Source organism: Emydura macquarii, unplaced genomic scaffold (assembly GCF_026122565.2).
Source record: "Emydura macquarii macquarii isolate MOO-44397 ecotype Brisbane River unplaced genomic scaffold, CSIRO-AGI_Emac_v2 contig_2369, whole genome shotgun sequence".
Taxonomy (NCBI): Eukaryota; Metazoa; Chordata; order Testudines; family Chelidae; genus Emydura; species Emydura macquarii.
The window spans coordinates 3,746,664-3,774,228 of record NW_027132506.1 but is presented as its reverse complement, the minus strand read 5'-3'; the positions used below and the strand labels follow the sequence as shown (position 1 = coordinate 3,774,228).

The window sequence follows — 27,565 nt, the reverse complement described above, 5'->3', positions numbered from 1 at the left end:
ATGGCACAGCGAGAGTTGTAGCCAGGACTTGCTGACGTCCCAATCCCCCTGCAGCTCTGATCCCAGCCTGGCACCACCCTGCCATGGGGCACAGTGACACAGCCCTGCCCTGTTCCCACCGCTCCCTCCCCCTCCCGTCACTCCCTATGGCTGCTGGCGGAGGCAGGATCCCTTAGCAAGCTTGTGCATGGGAGCTGGGGAGCGGGGGGCAGAATCTCGCTGAGGGTCTGTGGGGGGCTGGGAGGATCTCGCTGTGGGTCTGCAGGGGGCGGTAGGATCTCACTGTGGGTCTGGGGGGGTGGCTATAGGATCTCTGTGGCGCATGTGCCGCTCATCCCCAGGGGAGGATATAAGGCGTATTCCGATGCCTGCATGGCATCGTCTGCTTGGAGCTGGCAGGGCCTGGGGGCACTCACTCAGCATAGCCTCTGTCTAAAACCCCTCTCACTGCCCCCGCCCAGCCCCCCTCTCTGCTGCAGGAGTTGGGGGGGAATCTGGGCCTCCAACTAGAGGAATGCTAGGTGTGGGGGGTGGCACAAGTACTGCCCAGTTGATTCAGCCCCCTCTGCGTGACTGACAGCTCGGCGCCAGCCGGGATCAGCGATGGCAGGACAGAAAAATGGTGGGGGAGCCAAATCCCCTGGGCTGGGGCCCCCTGATGGCACTGGCAGTGAGGGGCTGGCATCTGCCTCAGCCCCAGCTGCATCCCTGGCAGGCTGAAATTCTAATCAAGGGCAGGGGTGTGGAGGACCAGAGCCACAGGGCGCAGAGAAGCTGGAGAGGACGGGGCTGGGGGTACTTCAGGGCTGGGGTATAGCGTGAGAAGCTGACAGGCCAGAGAGATGGGGGGTGCGGCACCTAAAGCGTTCCATAGAAGCTAGTGTGAGCAAAATCCAGAGGTTCCCGGGGCTGGATCTGCCTGGGACACGAGTCCTAGAGGGTGAGAATGTAAATATAGACACTGCCCCAAAACTTGGTTAATGCTGACTCACGGGAGCTGCGGTGCCGGGAGCCTTTCCAGGCGCCGAGTGCCCCCAGCCGTAAACCTCTGCAAACTGGGAAATCCGGAGTGCCGGTCCAGCCCAACCCTAACTCGACAGCAGTCCCTCTACTTCTGGCCCTGAGGAGGCAGGGGATTAGACTAGATAACGCTTGCAGTCCTTTCTAACCCTATGGGTCTAGGAAAACCATCTGACTGTGCATGTGGATTTTAGACTGCTTGGAAATTTCAGTCCTTAATTAAAAAGCTTTGCTCCTGCGTGAAAGAAGCCACATGACACCCCCACCCAAACACACACACACACACACACGCAGGATGCAGGCAGAGATGGAATACACACAGCCGGCACGCTTAGAAATCTGCAGAGGGTAATCCTTGAACTCATCATCAACCTGTAGGGGCAGCAGTCCTGCAGCACGCACTCCGACCACTCGCCTTCGCTTGTCGCCCAGGCGCCTTGGAGATCTCTCGCCCCACGACGCTTTGGAAATGTTGCTTTCCTGAAGGGGCAGTAGGGGCCAGACACCAGCTGTGAGCAATCCTGAGTGGGCGAGATCAGTGCGGAGGGAGGGTCAGTGCAATAGTTTGAGTCCCAGGTGTGTGCAAAAATGTTATAAGAACCATAAACGCTTTGATGTAATGTGATAATTTTGGGATGTGTCTTGGAAACCCCGTGCACAAATTGACCCTGGATTTGGACTCCCTCCCACGAGTCCTCATGCAGCACAGCAAATTTCTAGGCAGTCGGAGGTTGGGGGTGGACTTTTGAACCCTCAGAAAAATCAAGTCTTAAGCAGTAAGTTAGTCTGCACCTTCAAAGTTGCTACCACCAAGAACAGGAAATTGAGTGCACAGTGTTGAAAGAGATCAAGGAGGCAGCGAAATCGGACAAAATGGGAATGCAGGGGATCTCAGATACCCACTTAGAAACTAGTGAAATGGGACCAAGATTAGAAAAAAACCATTTCTCGACGTGTTAAGCAATCGCTTCATGGACTAGCTTGGTGTAAAGTGCGTGAGGAGAGCGGCTGAGCTCAATAACACAGAGGAGTTCATTCAAGAAGTGACAGTAGCCGAGTTATAGTGCCATTAAGCTATAGAGACCACAACCGAATTAGGTTTGACAAAACTAAGGGGCAGGCAGGACACCAAAAAATGACCCAGTGACACTAAGCTTCAGAAGGGAAAAGTCAATTTAATAAGGAGGCTGATCAAACAAGAAAAAGTTGAATGCAAAGGGAGTAAATCCTTAGAGGTGGCATGAATGCTACTTAAAAAAAACGGTGATGGAGTCTTAGCAGCCACGTGTATCACTGAGCATATCGGGACCCAGGAAGGCATGGAGTAAAGCAATCTGGCGAAGTGGCAGATTCGAGAGGCTATTTGAAATATGGAAATCTAACTCTCTGCTTCTTTGCCTTCCAGTACCGGGCCTGGCAATGCCGTTTGGCTGTGTTACCCTGGGAGACAAGAAAGATTACAACCAGCCATCCGAGGTGACTGACAGATATGACCTGGGGCAGGTCATCAAAACGTGAGTCTGGACCTCCCCCACCGCCCTCTAGCCCCCCCCCCCGCCCCCCGCAACCTGCACCTCCTGCTGTGCTCTCTCCGTCTCTAACACTTTCCCATCCCTTCTGTAGAGTGTAGGAAGTGGGGGGGTAGTCCTTTATGGCTCACCTCCATTGGAATAGTGTCTCATCTATAGCAGTGTCGCTGGGGAGAGGTGGCGGATTTAGTAAGTGTAAAGTGGGCTAAAAAGTATAACCTGTTGCATAGCTTACCAGTCCGTATTAACGCCGCAGAGGAAACCTTTGCTGAGATTGTGGAAATTCTGCAAAGCCCTTCCTCCCCACAGCTGCCGATGAACGCCGAGCGTTTCTGCTTTTACAAAGAGAATCGAAAAGAATCTGAGAAATGTTCTGAATATGGTGCTGGCTCAAGGCCGATAACACAGCATTACCAGGCTGGAGAGAATTGAAACGCTGCATTAAGGGGCATGTGGTGTACAAATGGAAACAATCCAAAAATACCTAAAACATCTGATTTGACCCTAAAACATGCACCAGTAATTTGCTGTATCTATTGTCTGTAGCTACTTAAAGATGCCGGAGAGCTGCAACAGCATCATGTGATTGGTACACCAAATAAAGGGGGGATCAAGAAGAAAGCACGGCATGAACAATGCTCAAGGACTGTGTGTTGTCAATGTGGCAAACAGCCTCACTGTGCAAAGAGTGTTTGGATCAAGGACAAACCTTGGAGAAACTGCAGGAAATTGGGGGTGAACCTAGAAAATGTGCTGGTGATTGCAAAAAGCACTGCCTTGACCTCTGAAGGGCCGTAGCAGCGGACTTCAGATTTGTCGGTTTGCAGATGACAACAGATGTAGCATCTCTATAGCTATTTCAATTTAAAAGACAGTAAATGAAGGGCTATTTGGATTTCTTTCCAATGGGAAGGGGTAAGACTCCAAATGGAGCTGGACTGAGCCTCTGCTGTGTGTGTAATTTCACTATATGGTTATCAGAGAACACGTGAAAGGGTGAAACTGCAGAGAATCTTAGTGTTACTAAAAAATATAAGGAGAAATCCTCTCTCCCCTTGGCATTATTACAGTGATGGTAACATATAACTGTGAACAGCAGATGCTTTATGTTGTGAAGTGTGAAGGTCCTGCAGTATTTGACAGAGAGTGGCTAAGAGAGATTCAACCGGACTGGCGTGGCAATACTCAAACACCTGCTGGCTGTGTTACAAAAGGCTTTAAACCAAATGACGAACTCCCAACCCAAACACAAAGTAGCTGAGCTTTTGATTCACACCAAGGCAGCTGATGGTTTCCCAGGATGGCACCAGAAAGCAAATGACTACGCCTGAAGATAGAGAACAATTAAGGAATTTTGCAATGCTCATTTGGTCCCTTTTGTGACGTGACCAAAGGTGGAGGCAGGATTTCAGCATTTTGGGGGCTCTGGGATTGTATCCAAGGTAAAGTGGAGCAACCGCTAGAGAGCCTGGAACTGTGGTGATTTCAAGATTACCAATAGCCGTCATTGCATGCCAATCAGTATCCCTTGCCTAGAACAGACGCAATTGTAGAATCCTAGAAGATGAGGGTTGGAAGGGACCCCAGGAGGTCATCTGGTCCAAACCCTTACTCAAAGCAGGACCAACCCCAACTAAATCATCCCAGCCACGGCTTTGTCAAGCCGGGCCTTGAAAACCTCTAAGGATGCCTCTATCTTTGCTTCATGAGCTGGCGATAAGTATTAATTCAAGTCTGACCTTGCCCAAGCCTACCTACAAATGGAGGTTGAAGGCGTGATGAGAAGAACCTCGCCCAATTACCACACACAAGGGCTTACTTCAGTATTACTGGCTGGTGTTGGCAAGAACACCCGCGCCTGCTGTTTGGCAGAGAGCCATGGAGCAGGTACGTCCGGGCATCGCTGGCACGGCATCTCACTGGGACAGTAGCCTGGCATGGGTGCTAGTTATGGAGCCCCCTGGCCCCCCCCCCCCCCCCAAGGTCCTTGCATTGCTGGCTGAGAGAGGGCTTAGGGCAAACTGGGAGAAATGGGAACCTTTCCAAGATTCAGTTGCACGGTGTGGACGTTCCTGTCAGGGACCAATCAACAGGGTCCATCTCCTAGCAAGGCACTGGACACAGTTGATCCTGGCGGGGGCTGCCCGGTTGACTGCACTTCCCAGCTGGTGGTGGGTGGAGCTAGCCAGAGCTCGCCGGCTGCTCAGCGCTTTCCCTGCCTGCAGCTGCATTTGGCCCGGCTCCCTGTGCCTGCCCTGGCCCAGCCTGTTCCTTCCCCCCCTTCAGTTCCTGCCCTGCTCCATATTTGAAAACCCTGCCTCTGACCACCTGCCCCGCCTCTCGGCCACGTCTCCGGCTCACCCATCAGGGCTGGCTCTTGTGTTCTGGACCCTGGCTCTGCTCTCAGCTACGTCCCCAGGCATCCTGTGGTCCTGATTCTTGACTCAAGCCCAGCTCTGCTCTAACCTACAGGCCTGGCCACCCCCATGGCTCTGACCATAAAGCCCACATCCCAGTCACAACCCTTACAGTTCCACTGACAAATCTGTCTGTGTCTTATGGCCCCCAGCCACCAAATGTGTCATAATTACATCCCTTTCTGGGGCGGGCAGTTATTACCATGGGTTCTTAACAAACACAGGTGTTGTAATCGGTGTGTTGGTCACCGGTGTTTATCAGTGTAGGCTGCGTGCGTGTGTCCCTGTGCAGATGCTGTCCCAGCTCTGATCAGGAAACCGAGATGGCTCTCACGATCGAATGAATCGACATGACCACGGATTAGCTGAGCAATGAAGGCACCCAGGCCAGGTTTATTGCGTGCGGCACAATGAGAAATGACTTATACATCTCTGGGTCAGTTTCGTATAGGCGGCGTTACAATGGCCACGGCCCAAGGGCAGGACTTTCCGTTATCCCCTAGACCAGATGACGTTGTTCCCTCTGACACCCTCTTTTATACACTCTTACATACACTTTCGTTCTGTCCCCTTTTACGTAGGTAGTTGCCACCCTCTTGACGTAGTCTAATACCACCTTTTTCCGTTAATTGGCTGATTTGGGCAAAACAACTCCATTTATCACCTTTTAGTCATTTCTATTCATCAAAGTGTCATTTTAAAGAGTTAGTATCTTGGTACCTCCTATACCTGCTACATATTTTAGTAATATTTTGGCAATCTTGCAGTATTAGCACTTTCCTGTGCCAATTTCAGTTAACTTGAGTGACCCCTTATACTTCTGTTCACTCGGCTTTTTCCATTTAGGCCTTAGCCTGTTTTACAGGCCTTAAGCTCTCACTTCTTACTACAACAGGGATGCTGTTACACCCCCAGCATGGACTGTCACGCAATGGACAGAAATGGTGTTGCCATTGCTACTGCACAACCAGTGATGAGGCCAAGAAGCTCCTATTGTCCTATCATCCTTGCACACTCCAGAGCATCTTTGCCCATACAGTCAGCTTGTGACGCCGCCCCACAGGGAATAAGAGCAGTGAGTTGCCCGGTGATGGACGTTCACACTGAAAGCCTGTTGCTTCGAGATCTCTGACGCTGGCAGAAGAGAACAATGCTCACGTTGACAGAGAAGGTCTGAGCTTAGTTTGGGGAGTTAAAGTTCCACCTGTACCTCGATGGGATATGATTTACTTTGGCTACAGACCATAAACTGCTGGTTTTTAACCCAAAGGAAGGAATCCTAGCGAAGGCTGCAGCATGGTTACCGAGAGGGGCAATGATCGTGGGTGCTCACTGTTACGATGATGGACCAACCAACCTGCAAATGCAGATGGATTGTCGTGCCTGCCGGACAGTCGATCTGCTCAATTTGGTACAAATTGAAGCCTTGCCAGTGACAAATGCCAGGTCCGATGTGAAACGAAAAAGGAACCAGTGCTGGCTAAAGTGTCTGACGTTACAACGAGTGGATGGACAATTGTGTCCACCTTTCTTTGTTCAGAAAGAACAGTTAAACGTGTGTATCATGGTTGCCTAATGAGTGGCCCCAGAGTGTTATTCCTGTGAAGCTCAGGTCATGCTCCAAGAATTACATTAGGCAATCTGGGGATTTATAAAAATGAAAGTTCTGGCCAGGAGCTGTGTTGGATAACAATTGCTGGCCACTGAAATAGAGAACATGGCAAAACTGTGCCAAGGTTGTCAGCAAATCCAAGGATGCAATGGAGCACGTTGCAAGTGGCCAGCTGCTCTGGGACTGTGGATGCACAACGACCATGTTGGACCATTTGTGGGACATCCGTTTCTGATTGCAATAGATCCCCATTCTAAATAGCCTGAAGAATTCTGTATGAATTCAAACACAGAAGAACCTCAGAGTTATGAAATGACCAGTCAACCATTCACCTCATTTGGAACCAAAAGCCACAGAGAGAAAAAAAGAGCAAATATAGTACAGTGCTGTGTTAAATGTAAACTACTAAAAAAATAAAGGGAAAGGTGGCATTTTTCTTTTGCACAGTAGTGTTTAAAATCTGTATTAAGTTAATGTTCACTTGTAAACTTTTGAAAGAACAATCCATTCCCAAGGTTTTCGTAACTCTGAGGTTCTACTGCAGTTCAGTACAATCGTGGAAACGTTAAGACTCTTGTGTTGAAGGCTGGGAGTTCCTGAGCAGATTGTGAGTCACAATGAAACTCAGTTCACATCCAAAGAGTTTCAATTGTTTGTCAAAAAACATGGTTTCGAATGTGCCACGTCAGCTCCTTCCCTTCCTGCCACAAATGGATTAGTGGAAAGGTTTATCGAGACGTTCCAGCAAGTGATCCATGCTATGATCTGGGGAAGGGTAGCTTACAACACAAGGCTGCAGATTTTTTATCTGTCTGTAGGAAAGCAGCATTTATATTTATGGGACATAATTTAAGGTATCACCTGGACTCCTTAAAGCCTGATCTATAGAGGCATTCACAAGAAACAGTGTGATCAAGTGGCCACAGATAGTCACACCTGAGACACACACGTGGGAGAAAAAGTCTTAGTAAGAGAGGACTAAGATAATTTGTGGAAACTGTGACATTCCCCAGAGTGCAGCCTGGACTGCTGTGTTCCCTTAGCTCTCCAGCCTGGGATGCCTTTTACACAGCTTTGCTGGTGAAGAGCAGCCCCTCCAGCCTCTGCTTACTCACCGCCACCAGCGTGCAAAGTCACTCCCAGCTGAGTACATGAATGCCATGCCCTGCCATCCATGAATTACATGTAGGGTGACACTCGCATATCCCCAGTCCCAGCCTTGTTCCCCAGAAATGTGCATTCTGCACTTCTCAGTATCCTCCTGGACAGTGTAAGCTCATAAATAGTCTGTCATTCCAACATTGGTAGTGATTATGCACCAGCCTTGGTTATCTCAAATAGAGGTTTCCCAAACACTTCAATCAAATACACCGGCTTAGAGATAAAACAATGAAACAGTTTAGTAACTAGAGAGAGATACATTTTTAACTGATTATATGTGATAAGGCATAAAAGTCAGAATTGGTTACAAAAGAAATAAAAGGATAAAACCTCAAGCGAATCCCTAAACTTTACCAAGACTAATAGGTTTAAAAGCAAAAAAGGTTTCTCTCACCAGTAGCTTACAGCAGTCTGTACTGGCTGGAAAACCTCCAGGCCAGGACCACTCCCCCAGTTCAGTGATGTTTCTTTTCTCTTTCAAGCAACTGTAGAGAAGAGGTGGCTAGGCACATTTTCCCCTGGTTCTCATACTACAACAGTTTGTGCTGGAAAAATACTTGCTGGGTCATGGGGAAGGCAGTTCCCTTGTGTACATGAGCTCCAAACTCAGCTGAATTGAAAATTTCTTGTTTACAACTCCCCCTCTGCCAGTGAATGTTCGAATAAGCAGATAATGGCTTGTTAGCATTTTGCTGACGTACTAGCGTGTCTTTGTTCCTGATAAATTAGTTTGTGGGCATTACCCAGAACTACAAAGTATTTCATATAGCAAAATCTCATAATTTTACATGCAGTGTTGTAACACGCATTTCAACAGAATAATAATATTCAGCAGATTATGAGTTTTCAAATGATACTTCATAAGGCGTACTTAGTATACCATAACTTTGGAGATAAGAGGATATATCTGAGCCGCTAGCAATTATCTTCAAAAAGTCATGGAAGATGGGAGAGATTCCAGAGGACTGGAAAAGGGCAAATATAGTGCCAATCTATAACAAGGGGAATGAGGACACCCAGGGAATTACAGACCAGTCAGCTTAATTTCAGTACCTGGAAAGATAATGGAGCAAATCATTAAGCAATCAATTTGCAAACACCTAGAAGATAAGGTGATAAGTAACAGTCAGCATGGATTAGTCAAGAACAAATCATGTCAAACCAACCTAATAGCTTTCTTTGATAGGGTAACAAGCCTTGTGGATGGGGGGGAAGCAGTAGATGTGGTATATCTTGACTTCAGTAATGCTTTTGATACTGTCTCGCATGACCTTCTCCTAAACAAAGTAGGGAAATACAACCTAGGTGGAGCTACTATAAGATAGGTGCATAACTGGTTGAAAAACCCTACCCAGAGAGTAGTTATTAGTGGTTCACAGTCAAGCTGGAAGGGTATATCAAGTGGGGTCTTGCAGGGATCAGTTCTGGGTCCGGTTCTGTTTAATATCTTCATCAGTGATTTAGATAATGGCATAGAGAGTACACTCTATGGGGTACAAAGTTTGCAGATGATACCAAGCTGGGAGAGGTTGCAAGTGCTTTGGAGGATAGGATTAAAATTCAAAATGATCTAGACAAACTGGAGAAATGGTCTGAAGTAAATAGGATGAAATTGAACAAGGACAAATGCAAAGTACTCCACTTAGGAAGAAATAATCAATTGCACACATACAAAATGGGAAATGACTGCCTAGGAAGGAGTACTGCGGAAAAGGATCTGGGTGTCTTAGTGGATCACAAGCTAAATATGAATCAACAGTGTAACGCTGTTACAAAAAAAAGCAAACATCAGTCTGGGATGTGTTAGCAGGAGTGTTGTAAGCACAAAAAGTAATTCTTCTGCTCTACTCGGCGCTGATTAGGCCTCAGCTGGAGTTTTGTGTCTTGTTCTGGATGCCACATTTCAGGAAAAATTGGAGAAAGTCCAGAGAAGAGCAACAAAAATGATTAAAGTTCTAGAAAACATGAGCTATGAGAGAAGATTGAAAAAAAACTGGGTTTGTTTAATCTGGAGAAGAAAAGACTGTAAGCCGGGACATAACAGTTTTCAAGCACATAAAATGTCATTACGAGGAGGAGGGAGAAAGATTGTTCTCTTTAACCTCTGAGGATAGGACAAAAAGCAATGGGCGTACATTGCAGCAAGGGCGGTTTAGATTGTACATTAAGAAAAACTTCCTGTCAGGGTAATTAAACACTGGAATAAATTACCAAGGGAGGTTGTGGAGTCATTGGAGTTTTTAAGAGCAGGTTAGATGACCCTGCGAGGTCCCTTCCAGTCCTACACGTCTATGATTTTATAACCATATAAAAGTAGTGAACATGGGTTACAGGATGTCACAGAAACCTGGAGTAATTGTGTCACAGGTAAAAGTGGCACCAGGCATGTCAAGGAGAAGACATGGAAATCAGCTTTTGAGCACAAGTTCAGCAGGATGTTTTACACCCATGCCGTGACGCCTATTGGAAATACGGCGCCTACGATACAGTCCCACACAGTGACTTGAGATAGCGCCTGTGAGCCTGCACGGGACACTGGCTCTACGGAGCAGGCAGATGTGGCTGAGACAGCTACACGAGAACTGCAGCTGCTATTCTAGATGCTGCCTGTGAGCCGTTAGCCAGAGAGAAGTCATCCTCCTCCACTCAGACTGAACTCACAGCATGGAATGATAGCAGCTTTGATAGTCGCGCCTTACTAACTATGTTATGTCCTTTTAGCTTGAAGGGGGAGGAGTTTACAGAGTATAGGAATGGGGTGATAATACCGTGGTGTCCCTTTATATAGCTGCCAAGCCCGGCAGTAGACCTCACTGTCTTCTGTGTTTCAGAGCCCAGCCGACCCCTGCCAGAGCTGCAGTGTGAACATGTAGCTAGGCCTGGCACATCATGGGTAGCTGATAAACATGGTGATTCGGACCCCACTGTGCCCACGTGGGTCCGTTGTGTTAGTTTTTGTGTGAAGTGTAAAAGACACAATACTCTGCTCTCCCACCAGGCGGTGTGATCCAGGGCATGGAGCAGCAGAGGGGCACCCTAATGTGGGAGCCCGTGCAGTGGGCAAAGGGGGGTAGCGAGGCCACTGACCTCAAGGCAGGGAGCAGCAGCAGGGCCATGGTGATGTCGGTGCCAGAGCCAGGGCGAGATCGGTAACTGTGTGCTCATGCCTGGCCATGGCAGTGACGTTGGTGTTAGCGGTGTGGTTGCTGCTGGTGACTACTGCAGCGAGACGGCTCATCAGTGACGTCCGGTGGCGGCTGTATCAAGTGGCCGTCAGTTGTGCTATGTTACCAGTGTCACGGGAGGTTGCGTCCACTCCCTGACTGGAGACTTCTCAAGCCTACGCAGCTCTCCCAAGATGCCTGCCAGTCCCTTCCATCAGGAGCTCTTGGGAACGTGTTCACATGAGGATCCGGGACACTGTCAGCGAACTCACTTGGGAACCAGCTCCCCTGGCCTAAGTGTTTCCAAAAAGCAGAGGAGGATGAGAAGCAGCCCACGGGAGCCATCATTCCCCTGACAGGGACGTAGCCATCCCGGCCGGCGACGTCCCTGGCTCCAGAAGTGATGGTGCCATTACGCAGCCCGTTACTTTACAATTTTTTTATCCATAACAGTATGTAAATGTATACATTTCCTGCAATTCCCCATAGACCCTTATTTGGTTACATTGACACCTATAAAATGAATATTAACAACTACATAATGAATATAATTATACCCGCCCCCTGTTTGTTGTTTACAGGATTACCATACAGAGGTCAGGCGCATCACCTTAAAACCTATACATTTTACACTAACATTCTTTGAAGTAAAGGCATGCCAGGGGAGAAGGAAGATAATGCTTTCTTCCCACCAAAAGGCCTTGCACAGAAATAGCGATAGATATTTTATTAACCTCATTCCCAGCACAGATGGCCAGGAAGGGAGAAAAAGAAAAAGATAACAGACTTTAACTAGAATTCACACCAATTAACAGAAACAAGGTTTGCCCTTGCCTTGACCCCGTTCCCTGTAGCTTAGGCCTGACCACTTGTCCAGGTTTAACTCTTTACTCTCCTACACTGTACTCTTGTCCTTGGCCCTTTGCTGAATTCTCTACCTAGTCTTCTTAATATGGAGTCGCCAGCAACATCTATTGACCTTCTTATCCCAGAGTCCACCGCTAAGCCCTCTGAAACGCCTCTGTCTGCCGCATGGTGCACCACTCCAGGATGGACTTCAGCCATTCCAGCACAATTCCCCTGGACACCTGCTCCCTCCTTTAGAGAGGATAGCGTTATCTCGTGGTTGGCCGTGTCAGGTGGTGCAGAGAGGTGTCCAGGGCGGTGAGAATGGATGTGTAGCTGCCGTTCATCGACACCAGGAGATCAGTCATCTGTGCCATTGATGTCGTTTCTCTCCCAAACCCTGATTGTGCTAGATCTAGGCTAGGAGCTTAAATGCAGTCAGGCTATAGTGGACCTTCTTAGTGCTTCTCTGTGAGCTGGCTCAAGAACAGACGGTGTGATGCCTGGTGGCAGCTGGCTAGATCTGAAGCATTCAGAGTGGGTTTCTTGAGTCCCGGTAGCAATACTGCAGGTCTGAAGGAGGGACGGAAGATTCCTCCTCTGACGGTGGTGTTGGCTATTCCTGTCAGGAGCAGCGCCTGTTGCTCAAGGCAGGAAAGGGGTGAGTCAGAGGCACAGGTTGTGAGTCCAGTCTCCTTTAGGGTGTCCGGTGGAGTAGAAAGTGAGAGCCTAAGACGTGAGGCCTAGCCTAACAGGCCAGGTCTGAGGCCTGATCTAAAGTAAGAGTCAAGCCCTGCTGTTATAAATCGAAGTCAGCAGAAGTCAGGCTGTGAATGCTGGCAGGCCCACAGGAACTGGCAAGAGCCGAGCTGGTGTTGCAAACACACATTGCTCAAGAAGCACGAGGCACAGAGTACTCACGTAAGCACACTCCAGAAAGGAAACAGAACATCCCAATACCCCAAGGATAACGAAGGCTCACTGACCCCTCAGGATGACAATGTCATGGATAGAGATGTTTTGATCAAACCGTCCTGTACGAGGTAAAGGGTGGAGTCTTACCACCTCAGGGGGCGGCAACTACACACGTCAGAGGGGCAATACGCAACTTGTTTGTATCAGTGTATGAGAGAGGGTCTCGAAGGGAGTGTCTTTGTCTGGCTGAGTGAGGAACGGAAAGTCCCGCCATTTACTGAGCCGATCCGTTATCACAGGCACACATGTAGTAAGTGTACTTGTAGCACGTATAGGGCGTTTTTTACCATGCGCCGTTGGCAATAAACCTGGCCTGGTGCCTTCATTACTGAAACAAATCTCTGATCTTATTGGACAATCCAGTCGTGGTTTGGTGTCTTGGTTACCTGCGCAGAGCTGGGACAGCACATGTATTGGGAGAACGCAGAGCCAACAACTGACAACATCCAGTACTGCTTCAGTCGTGACTGCATTGAGCTCCGGGAATGCATGTGGGCTGTTAGCTGGCCGGTGTAGACGGAGCAGATCTAGGCCGTTCAAGAAGCCTCCCCGAATGTGCATGGTTTTTTCAGCGCAGTGGGATGATAGTTCTTCCCAGCGCTTGGACTTGGCTCTGACGAAGGTGTGGGCACTCAGGATTGATGAAGCTATCTACTGCCTGGGTAACTCCGTGGGACAGGATCTGTCTGGCAGTTTCAATGCAGGCTGATGGGAAGGTTCTCCTGTTGCTTAATAAAGCCTGAACATAGGCTTGGAGGAATTGGTTACGTTTCATCCTGCCTGTAGCAGCCTTTGTTTTCTGCCATCAGCGTTCACGTTTCTGCTGCTCTCTCTTCATCCGGTGCGGAGTGTCAAACCCTAGGAAATCGGTGTGGGTAATGGGGCACCAGGGGGACATTTGGGGGCCAGAAGGTCAATGGCCAAGGCAAGTGTAGAATGATAATGATTCACTGGGTCCTCAACTCCTTGTCCTGTGGAGTCCTGCTGCATTTGGAGAATCCATGAGTCTTGGGGGATGAATCAGGATCATGGGTCTTTCTGGTGCTGGGAGCTGGAAGAGCTCTGTTCACTGCTTCAGTGAGGTGATGTCTGTCCAAGGCAGTGGCTGGGTTGTGATGTCCTTAAACATAGAATCAGAAGATGAGGGTTGGCAGGGACCGCAGGAGGTCATCTAGTCCCACTCCCTGCTCAAAGCAGGGCCAGCCCCGACTAAATCTTCCCAGCCAGGGCTTTGTCAAGCCAGGCCTTAAAAACCTCTATGGATGGAGAGTCCACCACCTCCCTAGGTAACCCATTCCAGTGCTTCACCGCCCTCCTAGTGATAAAATATTGACATCTAGACCAAAGAGCAGGTCCAGGGGGTGCTCAGCTGTGTGGGTTGCATCCAAGATGAGGACAGGAGTTTGGGGCTTTTGAGTTAGCAGCCTTGTCAACGTGAATGTTGAAACCTCCCAGGATGACAAGTCTGGGGTATTTAGCCACCTTTGCCAACCCAGGGTCAGTGAGCTTCTTCATGGAGCCTTTCATCTTTGGTCTGTAAATGAGCATAAAACCCATGTGAGCTTTGGCTTTGGTTTCTATTGTTAGATGTTGACTGACCTTGGCTGACCTGAGGCACCTTTCTAGGATTTGACCTTTGCAGAGAAGATGAATGCATTGCTGCTGCTTTCTTGTCCTGTCTGGATCTGTGATACATCAAGTATCTTGGGGGAGGGGGGGGAGTGACATACCTCAGTACAGTCCAGATCAATGGGGGGACTGTGTCACTCCTGCCCTGCACCCTTCGGTGCCTTACAATGACTTGCTGAAATAGCTCCCACCTGCAAGTAGAAGGCTGCATAGCCTTCCAGCCTGCAAGCCATCCCTGAGTGTCTGTGTATAACTGCAGCCTGCCAGCCACGTCTGGGTTACGCTCTGGCTCTCACCTGCTGTGTTTATACTGCAGGGTGATCCCAATACACCCCCAGTCCTGAATTCCCCCCCATAAATGTATGTCCTGTCCTGCCCAGCCCTCTCTGGACAGCACAAATACTTTAAGTCTGTTATTCCTTTAATGGAATGATATGCCATTTTATTATCTCAAATTGTTATTCAGACATTTCAACTGAAACACACCAGATTAGACAGAATAATAAAACCAAGTTTATTAACTACAAAGAGGGAGATTTTATATGGGTAGAAGTAATGAGGCATAAAAGTCAGAAATGGTTACAAGAAGAATAAAGATAAGACATTGGCTAATGCCTAACTTAACAAACTATATTAGATTCAAGCAAAGTTTCTCACCACATGCTCCAGCAGATTAATGACCAAACTCTCAGGTCAGGACCCCTCCCACAGAGTCCAACGCCTGCTTCCTTTGTTACTTCAGGTGCAGTGAGTGCAATGGGCAGGGAGATACAGAGGGGTCCCTTGGGGTGTTTGTCCCTCCTTTTTATAGTTTCAGTCCCCCTCTTGAAAAACATTCTCCAGCTGAGAAAAAGGAGCCAAAGGGTCTATGTGGGAGGATGTTCCTTGCAGGATTTTTCACCTGTTTGAACTTCCTTTGTTTTCCCTTCCTGCTTAATGACTCTGTTTACTGGTTAAATGCAAATTAAGCACAGCACACATTCCTTTGTTTCGGACAGGCCTGTTTGCCAACTTCTATTGGGGCAGGGCTGGGCGGTTTGGAACGTGTGTTAATAACGCCATACAGGGGAATCTTATAACTTCACATACAGCCTTGCCACACATTTTTACCAGGACGATACTGACCAGCAAATTTTGAGTTTTCAAATGATGCCTTCAAAGGCATATCTTGTACAAAGATGAAAGGGGGTGACTACCAGGGTGTATTCTGTCCTGAGGGGTTAGGTGGACTAGCATGGGGATCATGGTGTCATCCAGCCTTGGTGTGCAGGCTAGATCAGGGGACTGGTCACTGGCGAAGTCATAGATGTTGAAGATGGAGCTTGCACTGATTGCCATCAACGTTAGTTGAGGTAACTCTGAGCTGCCCGCTCTGGGCCCATTCCTAGGTCTTGTTCCCATGCAGTGGAGAGGTGTTAGATGGCTGGAATCTGATTTCTTAGGTCTGCTCTACTGTTTCCTTGGACAGTTCCTCCCAATTGGCCTGGGCTAGGTGGATTATCGGGTTGTGCCAAGGGACGCTCCAAGTGGAGGAAAGGTGGTCTGATTCGCTGGGGTGGTTGGTCCCTTTTGGTGCTAAGACCTGGTTGAGTCCTGGGAGTGCGTGGAACTGGAGCAGTCAGTCCCTGGAGTGATGGTGGGTGTGCTAGAAGAACAACAATAATAAAGCAACCGTAATGCTAGGCAGAGTCAATCCCCAGAGGAGGAGGGGAGTTCATGGCATCAGACGCCCTGCACCCTTAGCTTGCTTCCCGGGGGCGGGGGTGCCAGGGAGACAGCACTTCCCATGCAGTCCCATGTGAGAGTTCCAGCTGTGAGAAAGGGGCCTCCTGCCCAGAAGATGATGGCAAAGACTGGAGGAGCAGGGTTGAGACCTGGAGCTGCTTCCCCATAAGAGAGGTGGTGTCTTATGGGAGTGTCATTCCAGGTGGGGGCTGCTGTGCTGGAGGGAGGAGTCACAGCCTCACTTTCACATTGTAGCAATCCTGTCCGGTGCCCAAATTTCCCCGAGTGCAGGAAGGCTCCTCCCACTGCGCTGGGGAGAGCGTGCTGCTGAAATCCACAACAACTGCAGATGCAACCTCAACTGCCACCTTAACTCTTCCCCCCACGGAGTTCAGCCTCCCGCTGTCTCTGTGTCCTGTAACGTGTGCCCCTCAGAGCATTGGTTTGGCCGCTGGTGGTGTGCGTACAGTTCTTTGATGCTAGGTGTGATGCATTGCCACCATACTGCTCTGGGCTCTCCTCGCACGACCTGGGCATAGGGGGCAATGCACCAAGGCAGCAGTTAGAGAAGCAGATCCTCACACCTCCCCCCGGAAGGTAACACACAGGGGTTTTGCCATCATCACCACCACATGGGGCAGCATGGGACAGTCCTAACAGGGCCCATGCTGATTCGTTCCCCAGGGAGGAATTCTGTGAAATATTCCGGGCCAAAGAGAAGACGACGGGAAAGCTCTACACATGCAAGAAGTTCCTGAAGAGAGACGGGAGGAAGGTGAGGAAGGCGGCCAAGAATGAGATCATCATCCTGAAAATGTGAGTCACGGTAGCTCTCCAGGTTTGACCCTGAAGCTCTCAGCACTAACTGCGTGAGTCCCTGCTGCTTGTGCTACGGGAGTAGCTCTGTTAGTCAGCAGCTGTAGTAGACTCTCAGCCTCTTCTGTGGACCAGCCAATAGAGGGGGACAAATGTATCTGTGGGAGTTACATCCACCGAAGCCACGACAGGACCTGGCCAGGCCCTGCTAACCCTGTCTCCATTCCCTGCCAGTGGCAGGCCTCTTCTACGTTTAACGGCCCTTGCCCACCACTGGGGCCCCAAGGGTGCGTGTTTCAGTGTGGGGGGAGCTGGGAGGGCAGCCCCACCACAGGTGGTCAGGGGTGTGTCTGTGACGGTGGGGAGACGAGGCCAGATGCAGCGTGCAGCCTGAGTTGCCCCTGCCTCGGCCACCCTGAGCACATGGCTAAGTGGCTGGGCATAGCCAGTGCCCCCCTCCCTTTGGGTGCTGGCAGGCAGCTTCATCCCCACGTTCCCTTCGGCTGAGCATTGCCAAGCACCCGCTGCCCAGCGGGCTAGGCCAGGCCTGGAGCCAGGGCCCAGGTTGGGTTAGGACAGGCACAGAGAAGGGAATGGCCTAAGCCCCCAGCCAGTGCATCAGCCCCCAGGCCTGGCTGACTCTCAGAGGCGGGGGCACCCAGGGATCCCGGCAGAGCTTGGGGCTGGGGTGGGATCCCGGGCCTCCACCCACCAGTCTCCATGCTGCTGCCCGGGCTGGAGGGGACGACAGTGGTTGACACTCTCCCTCTCAGTCAATCAGGAAGCTTCTGTGTCCTCAGTTTCTCCCCCTCCTCCAATGGGAGACCCCGAGGGATTGGGGGAGGAGCTAGAGCCGGGCGGTGGGGGGGGGGAGGAGGACAGCTGACTGGGGCAGGAAAGAGGTAGCCGGGCCACAGCTCACTGCCGTGTCCGCGGGAGCCATTAGGGGCCTGTCTCCAGCTTCGTCTCCCTGCTGATCTGCAGGGTCTCTGGGCCCTGGCTTAGGCAGGTACCCCAGGGACGTGGTGCCGTGCTGGGCAGAGCCCCCTGACCCGTGTTCTCTCTGGGCCCCCAGGGTGAAGCACCCCAATATCCTGCAGCTGGTGGATGTGTACATCACGCGCAAAGAGTACTTCATCTTCCTGGAACTGTAAGTTAGTGCCGCCTGGGACCCGGCAGCTGCAAGGTCAGCCCCAACCAGCTCTGCCTGGGCCCGGGCCCAGGCCCCCTTTAGGGCGACCCAGGCTCTTGGGGTCCAAGAGGGAGCTTGCTGAGGCCGTAACCCTTCCACGGCTGCTCCCCAGGCATGTGTCTGAGGCAGCCATGCCAGACGCCAACCTGGGTAATTCCCAGCAGCCCCATTCTCCTGGGCGCATCTCTCTCCACACAGACATGCCCCACAATGCCGCGTGGCTCCCTCCTAGGTCTGCTTTTGCCATGGCCACATGCTCCACTCATTAGCAGGCCAGTCGGGGGGCACCTGTTGAGAACTGCAGCCGGCCACGCGCCACAGCCAGGGCAGCTGATGGCCAACAGCAAGGGACTTGCCTCTCGCTGGGGACAGAGGGCAGGAGCCCTGAATAAACACAGCTCTGGGACCCTTCATTATCCCACTGGCGATACAAGGGAGGGACGGTCAGGGGATCTGCGGTGACTCACTCCAGAGGCTGATTCGTGCGCCTCCCCAGATTCAGCTGCAGCCTGCTGTGGGGAGCTTCAGGAACGCCTGCTGCGAACATGCCTCTTGGCTGGGAGCGGCTTGGCCAGCTTTGTTGAAATGTTTGACAGCAGGCGCTGGGGGGGTCAGCTGAGTGCCCGGAAATTCAGGGGCCGCTCCATATATTATCTGCCGCTCTCGGTGCTCAGATCTGGCGCTCCGATGAGACGCACGCTACGTCCGGCCTCTGGCTGGGCCAGTCCCCTTGCCAGCTCCTCTTCCCTTGCCGTGCCTTCTGCCTTTCATAACCGAGCCCGGGACCCAGCTGCCGTGTGGACGGGGAGGGATCTGAGACCCTGTAACGTCTGGGGAGCTCCTGCGGGGGCTTGGGATGCCCTGCCGTAGCTGGGGGGAGGTTGGGTCTGAGGCTAGCCCCTCAGGGTGAACGCCTGACCCTGCTGCTCTTTCACGCTTAGCCTTTCTCCGCCCGCTGCAGGGCCACAGGCCGGGAGGTGTTTGACTGGATCCTGGATCAGGGCTATTACTCTGAGCGGGACACCAGCAATGTCATCCGCCAGGTGCTGGAGGCCGTCGCTTACCTGCATTCGCTCAAGATCGTGCACAGGAACCTGAAGGTCAGTTGGCCGGCTCCCCGCACTGGCTGTGGTGGTCTGGAGAGGCCTGTCATCTGCCCTCGCGGCCGCCAGCCGCTACGAGCCAGCATGATCCAATGGGCTCCCCGCTCGCATTCCTCTGCGGGGGGCACGGCTCGCTCTGCTCCCTGGGGTGTGCTGCGTGCCCCGTAGCCTGGCTCCAGGCTGCAGGTTGGTGACTCCCCAACCGGTGCCCTGCAGCTTAACTCCTCTGTATGGAAAATAGCCTCTTCTCTGAGCCGTTCCCCCCCCGGGGCGGGACAGGGGGTTGGCTGACCCGGTGCCGCGTTGTGAGACGCACCATGGGGCATGGACCCGTTGCAGTGCACCTGTCCTGGGGCTGGGCTGGGCTCTTCTGTCCTTTCACTCCCGCCCTTCTCTTGGCGTGGGGCCTGCAGCTGGAGAACCTGGTGTATTACAACCGCCTGAAGAACTCCAAGATCGTGATCAGCGACTTCCACCTGGCGAAGCTGGAGAACGGCCTCATCAAAGAGCCCTGCGGCACCCCGGAGTATCTAGGTGAGAAACAGCGAGGTGGGCATCCTGGGGGTGGGGGGGGCAGGCAGGCATTTGGCAAGAGGCAGCAAAGGCTGGGGGTGGGTAAGGCAGGGCACGAAAATGAAATATTTCTGGTCAAAAACGCAGTGAGAAGCTTCACCCAGATCTCGTTCCAGGGGCTCAGGAATCCAGGTCGGTCCTTCCCCCCACAGGGGCTGCCCCCAGAGCCCGTTCCAGGAGCACAGGAATAGCTAGAGGCTGGCTTGTGCCCCGAAGCATGAGATCCCTTCAAGCCTTTTGCTTCTCCCACCCCAGGGCAGAATGTCTCTCCTGGGGGTGGTGGCCACATGGGATCCAGGCACGTTCTCCTGTGCTCTTCCTCATTGCCGCACCCGTCCGTCTCCCTTCCTCCTCCATCGCCCCCCTTCCCCCCACCTGTGCACTCAGCCCAGGATTGCTCTGACCCGGCCTCCTTTCACACGCCATCATATCTGGCTTCCCTGGCTTGTCCCAGTGCCCTCCACAGCTGTTCCAGCCCCTTGGCCATCTCCTCTAGGAGACAGGTCACTGGCTGTTCTTGCCCCCAGGCTCTCCTGGACGTGGCAGAGGTGTTCTGCTTGCAAAGATCTGAAATCGCTCTTCTCTGGGGAGGAGGGTTTCCCACAGTCCGCAGCAACCATAGGCACTGGGCACAGGCTCCCAGGAGTGCTGACAAGCAGTTCAGGAAGGGGGCGGCTGCCCCCAAGGAGGAACGGGGCCAGAGCCCTCCAGGAACTAAGAGCAGTGATTGGCAAATTCACTCAGCTTGTCACGTCTCCGGAGAGCTTCCCCCAGCTAGAGAAAGGCTCACCCTGGATTCTCCAGGGACCCAGAGACAAAGAAAGGATTTTTGGTTAAACAGCCTGAGTGATAGTGGGCTCATGACGCCGCTAAGGGGAAGGACCTCTGGTCCAGGGCAGGTCCCGATCCTTCAGGTAGGCCTGGAAGGACTTTGGCCCTCTGAGGCCCCCTAGGACTGTGGGCTTGTTCTGAGCAAAGGGTGTTACGAACTTGGAAGCACAAGACGACCCCGTGCAGGGGGCAGTGGAGTGTTCGAAGAAGCGCTCACTGCCCGTGCTGGAGCTGGGGGATCTCTGGTGAGCTTGGCGGCACACCTGTCGGCTCTTCTACTGGTTTCATAGGTTCTCTCTGTGAAGCTTTTCCCTCAAGGATCAATCTGCTCACTGTGCAAGGGCTGGGTGGGCACATCACAGCGGCATTTACACCGTGTCACGGCTCGGAGAGGAGTGAAGCAGGCCTGAGGTCGCCATGTAGGCAGGGAGCTGGTCCAGCCCGGAAATACCCCAGTCAGAAGGGAGAGACACGGGTCTCCGCCCAAAAGAGGCAACAGCCGGAGGGAGCCGGGAGCCCAGGCTGGGTGCCACGAAGAGGAGAACCCGGGCACAGTGACCCATGTCTGCTCGCTGCCAGCTGCAGTGTAGCATGCCCAGGGGAGGCCCAAAGTGGCAGAATGAGGGCAACAGGGAAATGAGATGTAGCCCTAGCGAGGCCTTGCACCCGTGCCGACATGGAGACATCCGAGCTGGGGGCTGCGGCGTATAAGGGGCTGGGCACCCAGAAGCCCTGCACGGGGTGCCAGGGCCCGTTGAGAGCCTGAGACGTGGGGCTCACCCTGCTGTTGGGCCGTTACAGCTCCAGAGGTGGTGGGACGCCAGCGGTACGGCCGGCCGGTGGACTGCTGGGCTATCGGTGTCATCATGTACATCTTGTGAGTACGGCGAGGGGGCCGCAGGCACTGGGATCCTGGCTTGTGGGGGCGGGGGGCTGGCTGGGGTCGGCCATGGACTTGGCCAGGGAGCAGAAGATGGGCCTGGTGGTGGCTGAAGAGGTGAGGATGGGCTGGAGCCAGAGGGTAGCCAGGACGCTGATATCTGGGTGGGGGGACACGGGCGAGGGACAGAGACAGGGCTGGAGGGCTGAGGACGGGGTGGAGGGGCGACCGCCAGAGACCACATCCAGGACACTAGCTAAGAGATGTGCCAACAAGCAGGGCCTGGGCCTGGACCCAGAGGAAGGGAGCCGGAGACCGAGGGCAGCCCAGCGTACCTATAGGGCGGCGGTGACGGGTGCAGTCAAGCTGAGGTTTGGCCAGCGCCAGGCCAGGCCAGCCTGTGCTCACCGCCCCGCCATTCTCGCCCCACGCAGGCTGTCGGGGAACCCGCCCTTTTACGAGGAGGTGGAAGAGGACGACTATGAGAACCACGACAAGAATCTGTTCCGCAAGATCCTGGCCGGCGACTACGAATTCGACCCGCCCTACTGGGACGACATCTCGCAGGCGGGTGAGGCCCGCTCGCCCAGGGGCACTGCTGTGCAGCCTGGCGCCTGGCTCCAGGGCGGGGGGGGGAGGTCACCCAGAGTCTCCCCCACTCGCAAACCCAGCCTCGAGAGCAAGCGGAACGGAGGAACCCTTGTGGGCGAGCCTCACCCCCACGCAGACACCCTGCAGAGCCCCTGCTACACAGACCTCCCCCCCCCCCCCCCCCCCCCCAAGATACTGCTCCTGGGGGAGAGACGAAAACACCAGCAGCTGCCAGTCCTGCTCTGTGGGGGTCCCAGCCCCATAATCTTCCCCCCCCCCCCCGCCAGTCCTGTTCTGTTAGACCCCAGCCTGCTCTCTCTTCAGCCAGTCCTGTGGGGGGACGGTGGGTGGCCAGGGAGCGAGGTCCCTGGAGCGAAGGGTGTGTGGGAGGCAGGGCGGGGCATGGTGGACCCTGCTCTGGGCGTGAAGCTTCAGCCCCCAGCCTGGGCTGCCCTGGGAGGGAGAGGAGTTAGATAAGAGCTGGCCAAACAGCCTTCACCAGCCTGGCCCCTGGGGAGAGCAGAGACCCGACGTGGCGGTCACATGCTCCCTGCCCTGCACCAGTCGGTAGAGCCCCCCCCCACAACAGAGCAGCCAGTTGTGGGGAGAAGGGACCTGTTTGGGCTCCTTCTTTCCCCTCCATTCCCCGCCAGCCCCGGCTCTTCCAGGGAGGAGAGCAGGGGGCTTGAGTGTCCACCACCCGCTACCGTCCCCTTTCAGGCCATGCCCCGCTGCATGGCCAGCCTGAGCGCTAAGCACCTTCCTCCCGCTTGGTGTCTCCACAGCCAAGGAGCTAGTGACCCGGCTGATGGAGGTGGACCAGGACCAGCGGATTACAGCTGAGGAAGCCATCTCCCACGAATGGTGAGGGGCGAGGGGCCTTCTCCTGGCAGGCAGGATCCTGGAGGGATGGCGGGGACCTGGGCTGGTATCCTGGGCGTTGCGGGGGGTGAGAGAGCTGGACAGGGACAGGTCCACCTGCTGGTGCCAGGTGCAGGCTGGAGGTGGCCAGGATGGGTGGGAGGATGTATGTGTGGAGCTCCCCAGGGGCCCCCGGCCTAGCGGGATGGAGCAGAGCGCGAGTGGGCGGCTACAGGCAGGCAGCCAGCCATTGGCGTGCGTTTCCGCTTCCAGGATTTCTGGCAACGCCGCCTCCGATAAGAACATAAAGGACGGCGTCTGCGCTCAGATTGAGAAGAACTTTGCTCGAGCCAAGTGGAAGGTACGTAGCCCTGGCCTCACGCAGAGTCCCTCCCGCCCACGGGGAACCCTGGGAGCAGTGCAGAGGGGAGATCTGCTCCGGGTCTCAGACTCACCCCTGTACCAGATTCTCACCCGTCAGGGAGGGTGGTCTGGGGGGCAAAGGGCTGGCCTGGGATCGCACAGATCAGCGTTCAGTTCCTGGTCCCCTGGGCCAGTCGCTGTATCTGCTCTGTGTCTCAGTCCCCCTCTGGACACCGGGGCATGCCTCCCTGGGGTGTGCGGTGAGAGGGTCTCGCCGTGACGGGTACAGTGAAGACAGGAGGGCCAGGTGAGACAGAGAGATCTCCAGCCTGCTGCTGGGCCGCTGGTCTCCTGCACAGTCTGTCCGTTGTCCCTTTACAGCAGGGGTCACTGCAGCCCCTCACAGGGCGACAGCCTGGGGAGAATCTGGGCAGTCAGCCCCCCATAGTCCAAACTATCCTGTATCCCTCTCAGAGCTTTTCCCGGTGCCTCCTGTCCCCTTGGACAACCAGCCAGGGCTGTTTTCCTTGGGATCTTCTCCAGTCTGCCTGGCTTCCCTAAGCCACTTGCACCTCTGTCACTCTCCTCCACCGGGGAAGGCCAGCTGGGTTCAGCCCAGCCTCTTTAAAGGGCCGGCTCACCCACGGACACCTCTTCACAAAGTCCATGGAGGGCTTCACGCCCACTGTTGACTTGGCCTGGTCGGAGCCCAGACGCTGAGGTGATGGGTGGCGGTACCCACCCCCAAGGCAAACAGGCAGTGTAACACCGTCAACCTGCCTGTTGTGTCTTCCCTGCGGCCTGGTTGACGCTTAAAATGTTGCTCGACCAGATGCATTGCTCCGGGGGGGTGGAAAAGTGCATTCCCAAGGGTGGTCCTTACGCTGGCCGATCCCCTGGTGCAGATCCTTTTGTCAACCTGACTCCTCCAGCGGTGGGAAAACCCCTTCCCTCGATGGAGGGTGGGGTCTGCACTGCCGCACTCCAGCGGTGCCGCGGTAGCCACCATGGTTTAGACATCGCCTGAGTCACTGGCCAAAACAGTCTGGCTCTCACCATTGGGGGAGGGATGGGAAAACTGGGGGCAGGCAGAGGGGCACGGAGCCCTGGGCGGGATGGAGGAGGTGAGCTCAGTGCCAGGGCAGGGGGCCACGCGTGCCGGCGCCTGGCGCTCTGTGACCGACGGGATCTCTCCCGTCCCCGCAGAAAGCTGTGCGAGTGACCACGCTCATGAAGCGGCTCCGCGCACCAGAGCAGGCGGCGCCAGCGCAGCCCGCCCCTCCGGCTGCCACCGCCCCGCCGGACAGTGCCGCGTCGCCGGCCCCCGCGCCCGACAGCGCCGCCCCTACGGCGGGAGCCCCGGCCACGTGGAACGGAGAAGAAGCCGCCGCCCCCAACGCCACCCCCGAGGCCTGGACGGAGGAAACCGGCTGAGCAGGAGGGCCGGGGTGGGGGCAGCGCTGGACCTCTCGTTGTACATAGTCACCGGCATGGTATCCAAACCTCCCCTGGCTCCCCGTCCCGGCCTTCGGAGCGGGGCCCCATCCGTCCCTGCTGTGTGCCTGTCTGTCTGACTCTGTCTGCCCCACTGGGCCTCCGCAGAGACCCTCTATTTTCTACGTTGCTGAGCCTGGAGCGACCCGGTAGGCTCAGATGGACAGACAGACGCAGAAGCAGAGCCCCTTGCATGGAGTTCTCTCGCTCCCCCTTTGCTTTGCTTTTCTCTGTCTTCTTTGGTGGCTTTGTTGGTTTCCTTTCCTCACTGGAGGCTGCTCCCATGCACCCTCAGTGTGTCCAGTCACTCGCCCACCACCTCATCCCCCATTGCTGGGCCGGACCAGGGGAAGCTGGCACGTCAGGATCCAACAGAACCAGCCTCCTCTGGGAGTGAGTTCTCTGCTGCGCTTGTGAGAGGGAAAGGAAGGGCCAGAGAGAGGCTGGGGGCTCCCAAGATGATGCCCAGGGATATGTGTGCACAGCCTAGACGCATTGTCTCTGTGTGCAGCAGACAATGCGTGCGTGTTGTGGGAGATGTGGCTCACTAGGATGCAGGCAGTATTCACCCCCATTGGTGTGTCCATGCACAGGTGGGTTTTCATCCAGGCCCATCGAGGGGGGGGGGCCTGGGCACAGATCCAGTTGTGTGTCCGTCCCCAGTGCGTGTGTGTGTGTCATGTGCGAGTGTGTGTGCATGTGCGTACAGCTGCCTTTACGTGCTGTGTCCACTGCAGTGTACATATCTCCATATGGGGGGCATTGGTGCGTGTCCATGTGTGTCTAGGTGATTGTGCCTTGATGTGTGTGAATGAGTATCTGGGTGGGGGGGATACACATGTATCCATGGGTGAACAAGTGTGTCTGCATACTGGGTGCATTCACTGGGTGGGGGTGAGATTCAGCCACCCTAGGGCAGGACACCAGATAAAGTGATCGCTGGCCCTAGTGGGACTCTCCTCCCCTGCCCATGGGCTCCCGTTGCGTTTGCTTGGAGCTTTGGGGCTAGCCCCAGCAGTGATTTGCAGAGCAAGTGGCCTGTGTGTCTCCTCCCAGCTGTAATGGCAGCAGCTGGCCGCACGGGGCTGCACACCTGCCTTCATCCCCGCTGCTCACCCCGTCCAGTGGGCATTGAGTGGCATCCTGAATCTCCCTCGGCTGCATCCAGAGCCCGGGGCCCATCCAATCCAAGAGGGGCTTCCTTGACTCTAGTTGCGGACCGCGGCCCCCCTGCAGGGTTGTGGTCCCTTGCCTCCACCCTGAGCTGACAGTTTGCGGAGAATGGCGCCCGGGGCGAACTTGTATTTTGGCTCCCCGCCCTGGATCAGCCACTAGCAGTGCACGTTTTATCGTGTTAGAGCGGGGATGAGCACTGATTGGACAGCAAGGCTGTCAATCAGCATGGCCCGGTACAAATGTGGAACAAAGCAGATCCAGGGAGATGGGATGTTTGACATGTGCACAAGGAGCCCCTCCCCTCCCTCCCACCCCTGGTTGCGGGATGGTCGTGCACATCCCCCATTGCCCCGAGCTCCCATCCACGGCCTCGCACCCAGGCCTGCCCCACTCCTTGCCTCTTCACCATGGCACCCCCACCCTCAACCACAGCGCCCACCTGTAAGGCCAGCCCAGTGCAGAACTGTAGCAGAGGCCTGGCCCGGTCCCGTCTCCAGCCCCACCCTAGTGCCCCACACATGGAACCAGCCCTGCCCCAGTAGACTTGCTCTGGGCTTGTTTTGTGCTGGTCTGTTTGGGGACATGGCAGTGGAACTGGATTGGTTTCAGCTGCTGATAGGCTGAGTCTCGGGTCCTACCCTTGTGCAAGAGAAGATTTGCCTTGTTTCCTGAGTCACTTGCCATTGACAAAAACAGATTTTACCAACCAAATGTTCTAGAGCACTTGGGAAGGTTCTAGATCATCCAAGAGGAGAGCTCCTAGCAGCTGGGCACCTCAAGCATCCAGCTTGTGAAGCTCTTATCCTAGATCACACCACATGCTTGCCAACCCACGGTCCAGATTGCCCACCACCATACTGCGGTCCGGAGCATCCCATGTGAAACCTCATGGGGGCTCCAGAGGACTCCAGAAACATTGCATGCTGGTGGGATGCACGGTCTAGAGCTTGGAGCAGGATCTGTCCCTCCCCTGCCCCAGTGCTCCAGCAAATCAGCCACTGGGCGCTGGTTAGATGCACCTCCACCTCCATGGTCACAACTGTGGGAGCCTCGGTGGGCCGGCTGAGCTGGCACAACACCTCCCTATGCTCCAGCTCAAAGACCTAGACGTAGACCCCACAGCAGCTTTGGACGGGCTTGCTGCCTGCTCCTGGATGCAGGGTGCTTGCCGCGCTGCCATCAGTTCTTTGGAGGGTAGGGGAGAACAATCTGGATGAGAACCCAGCTCCGCTCACTTGACGAGGGCCCTTCAGCTACACCCCCGGGGTCAGGCCTGGCCCTTCAGCTCTCAGTGCCCCCTTCCCCTGGCCCCAAAAGGAACACAGGAAGGAAGCCCCAGTCCTGCCGTGAAGGGTCTGTGGGGTTGACCTGCCATCAATAGGGTCTTCTCCCCCGGGGCCTGCCCCAGGGCCCTCCCAGCCTGCGGTTTTCTGGACTGCACTCCTGCCACTCTGGCTTTCCTTTCCCCTCCTTGATTCAAAGCTGCATGTATGTAGGGTTGAGTTCGGTCGATGAAACTTTTATTTCCACCACGCCCACTCTGTGATCGCTGCACTGTACCACTGGCAAATAAAGACCTTCTGAGGACAAACCAAGAAAGCACCAGC

At 54.2% G+C, this 27,565-nt stretch overlaps 1 protein-coding gene across 1 annotated transcript in view; it reads left to right on the top strand.

The window, feature by feature from the left end:
• CAMKV (CaM kinase like vesicle associated) overlaps positions 1–27,565 on the top strand; it is a 42,004-nt gene extending 14,439 nt beyond the window's left edge. Inside the window, exons 2-11 of the mRNA XM_067561273.1 lie at positions 2,426–2,534; positions 16,763–16,894; positions 17,970–18,044; positions 19,048–19,186; positions 19,603–19,723; positions 21,395–21,470; positions 21,908–22,044; positions 22,850–22,928; positions 23,199–23,286; positions 24,495–27,565. Coding sequence (XP_067417374.1) covers positions 2,440–2,534; positions 16,763–16,894; positions 17,970–18,044; positions 19,048–19,186; positions 19,603–19,723; positions 21,395–21,470; positions 21,908–22,044; positions 22,850–22,928; positions 23,199–23,286; positions 24,495–24,722 — 1,170 coding nt within the window. The 5' untranslated portion in view covers positions 2,426–2,439 and the 3' untranslated portion in view covers positions 24,723–27,565. The remainder of the gene's footprint in view (positions 1–2,425; positions 2,535–16,762; positions 16,895–17,969; positions 18,045–19,047; positions 19,187–19,602; positions 19,724–21,394; positions 21,471–21,907; positions 22,045–22,849; positions 22,929–23,198; positions 23,287–24,494) is intronic.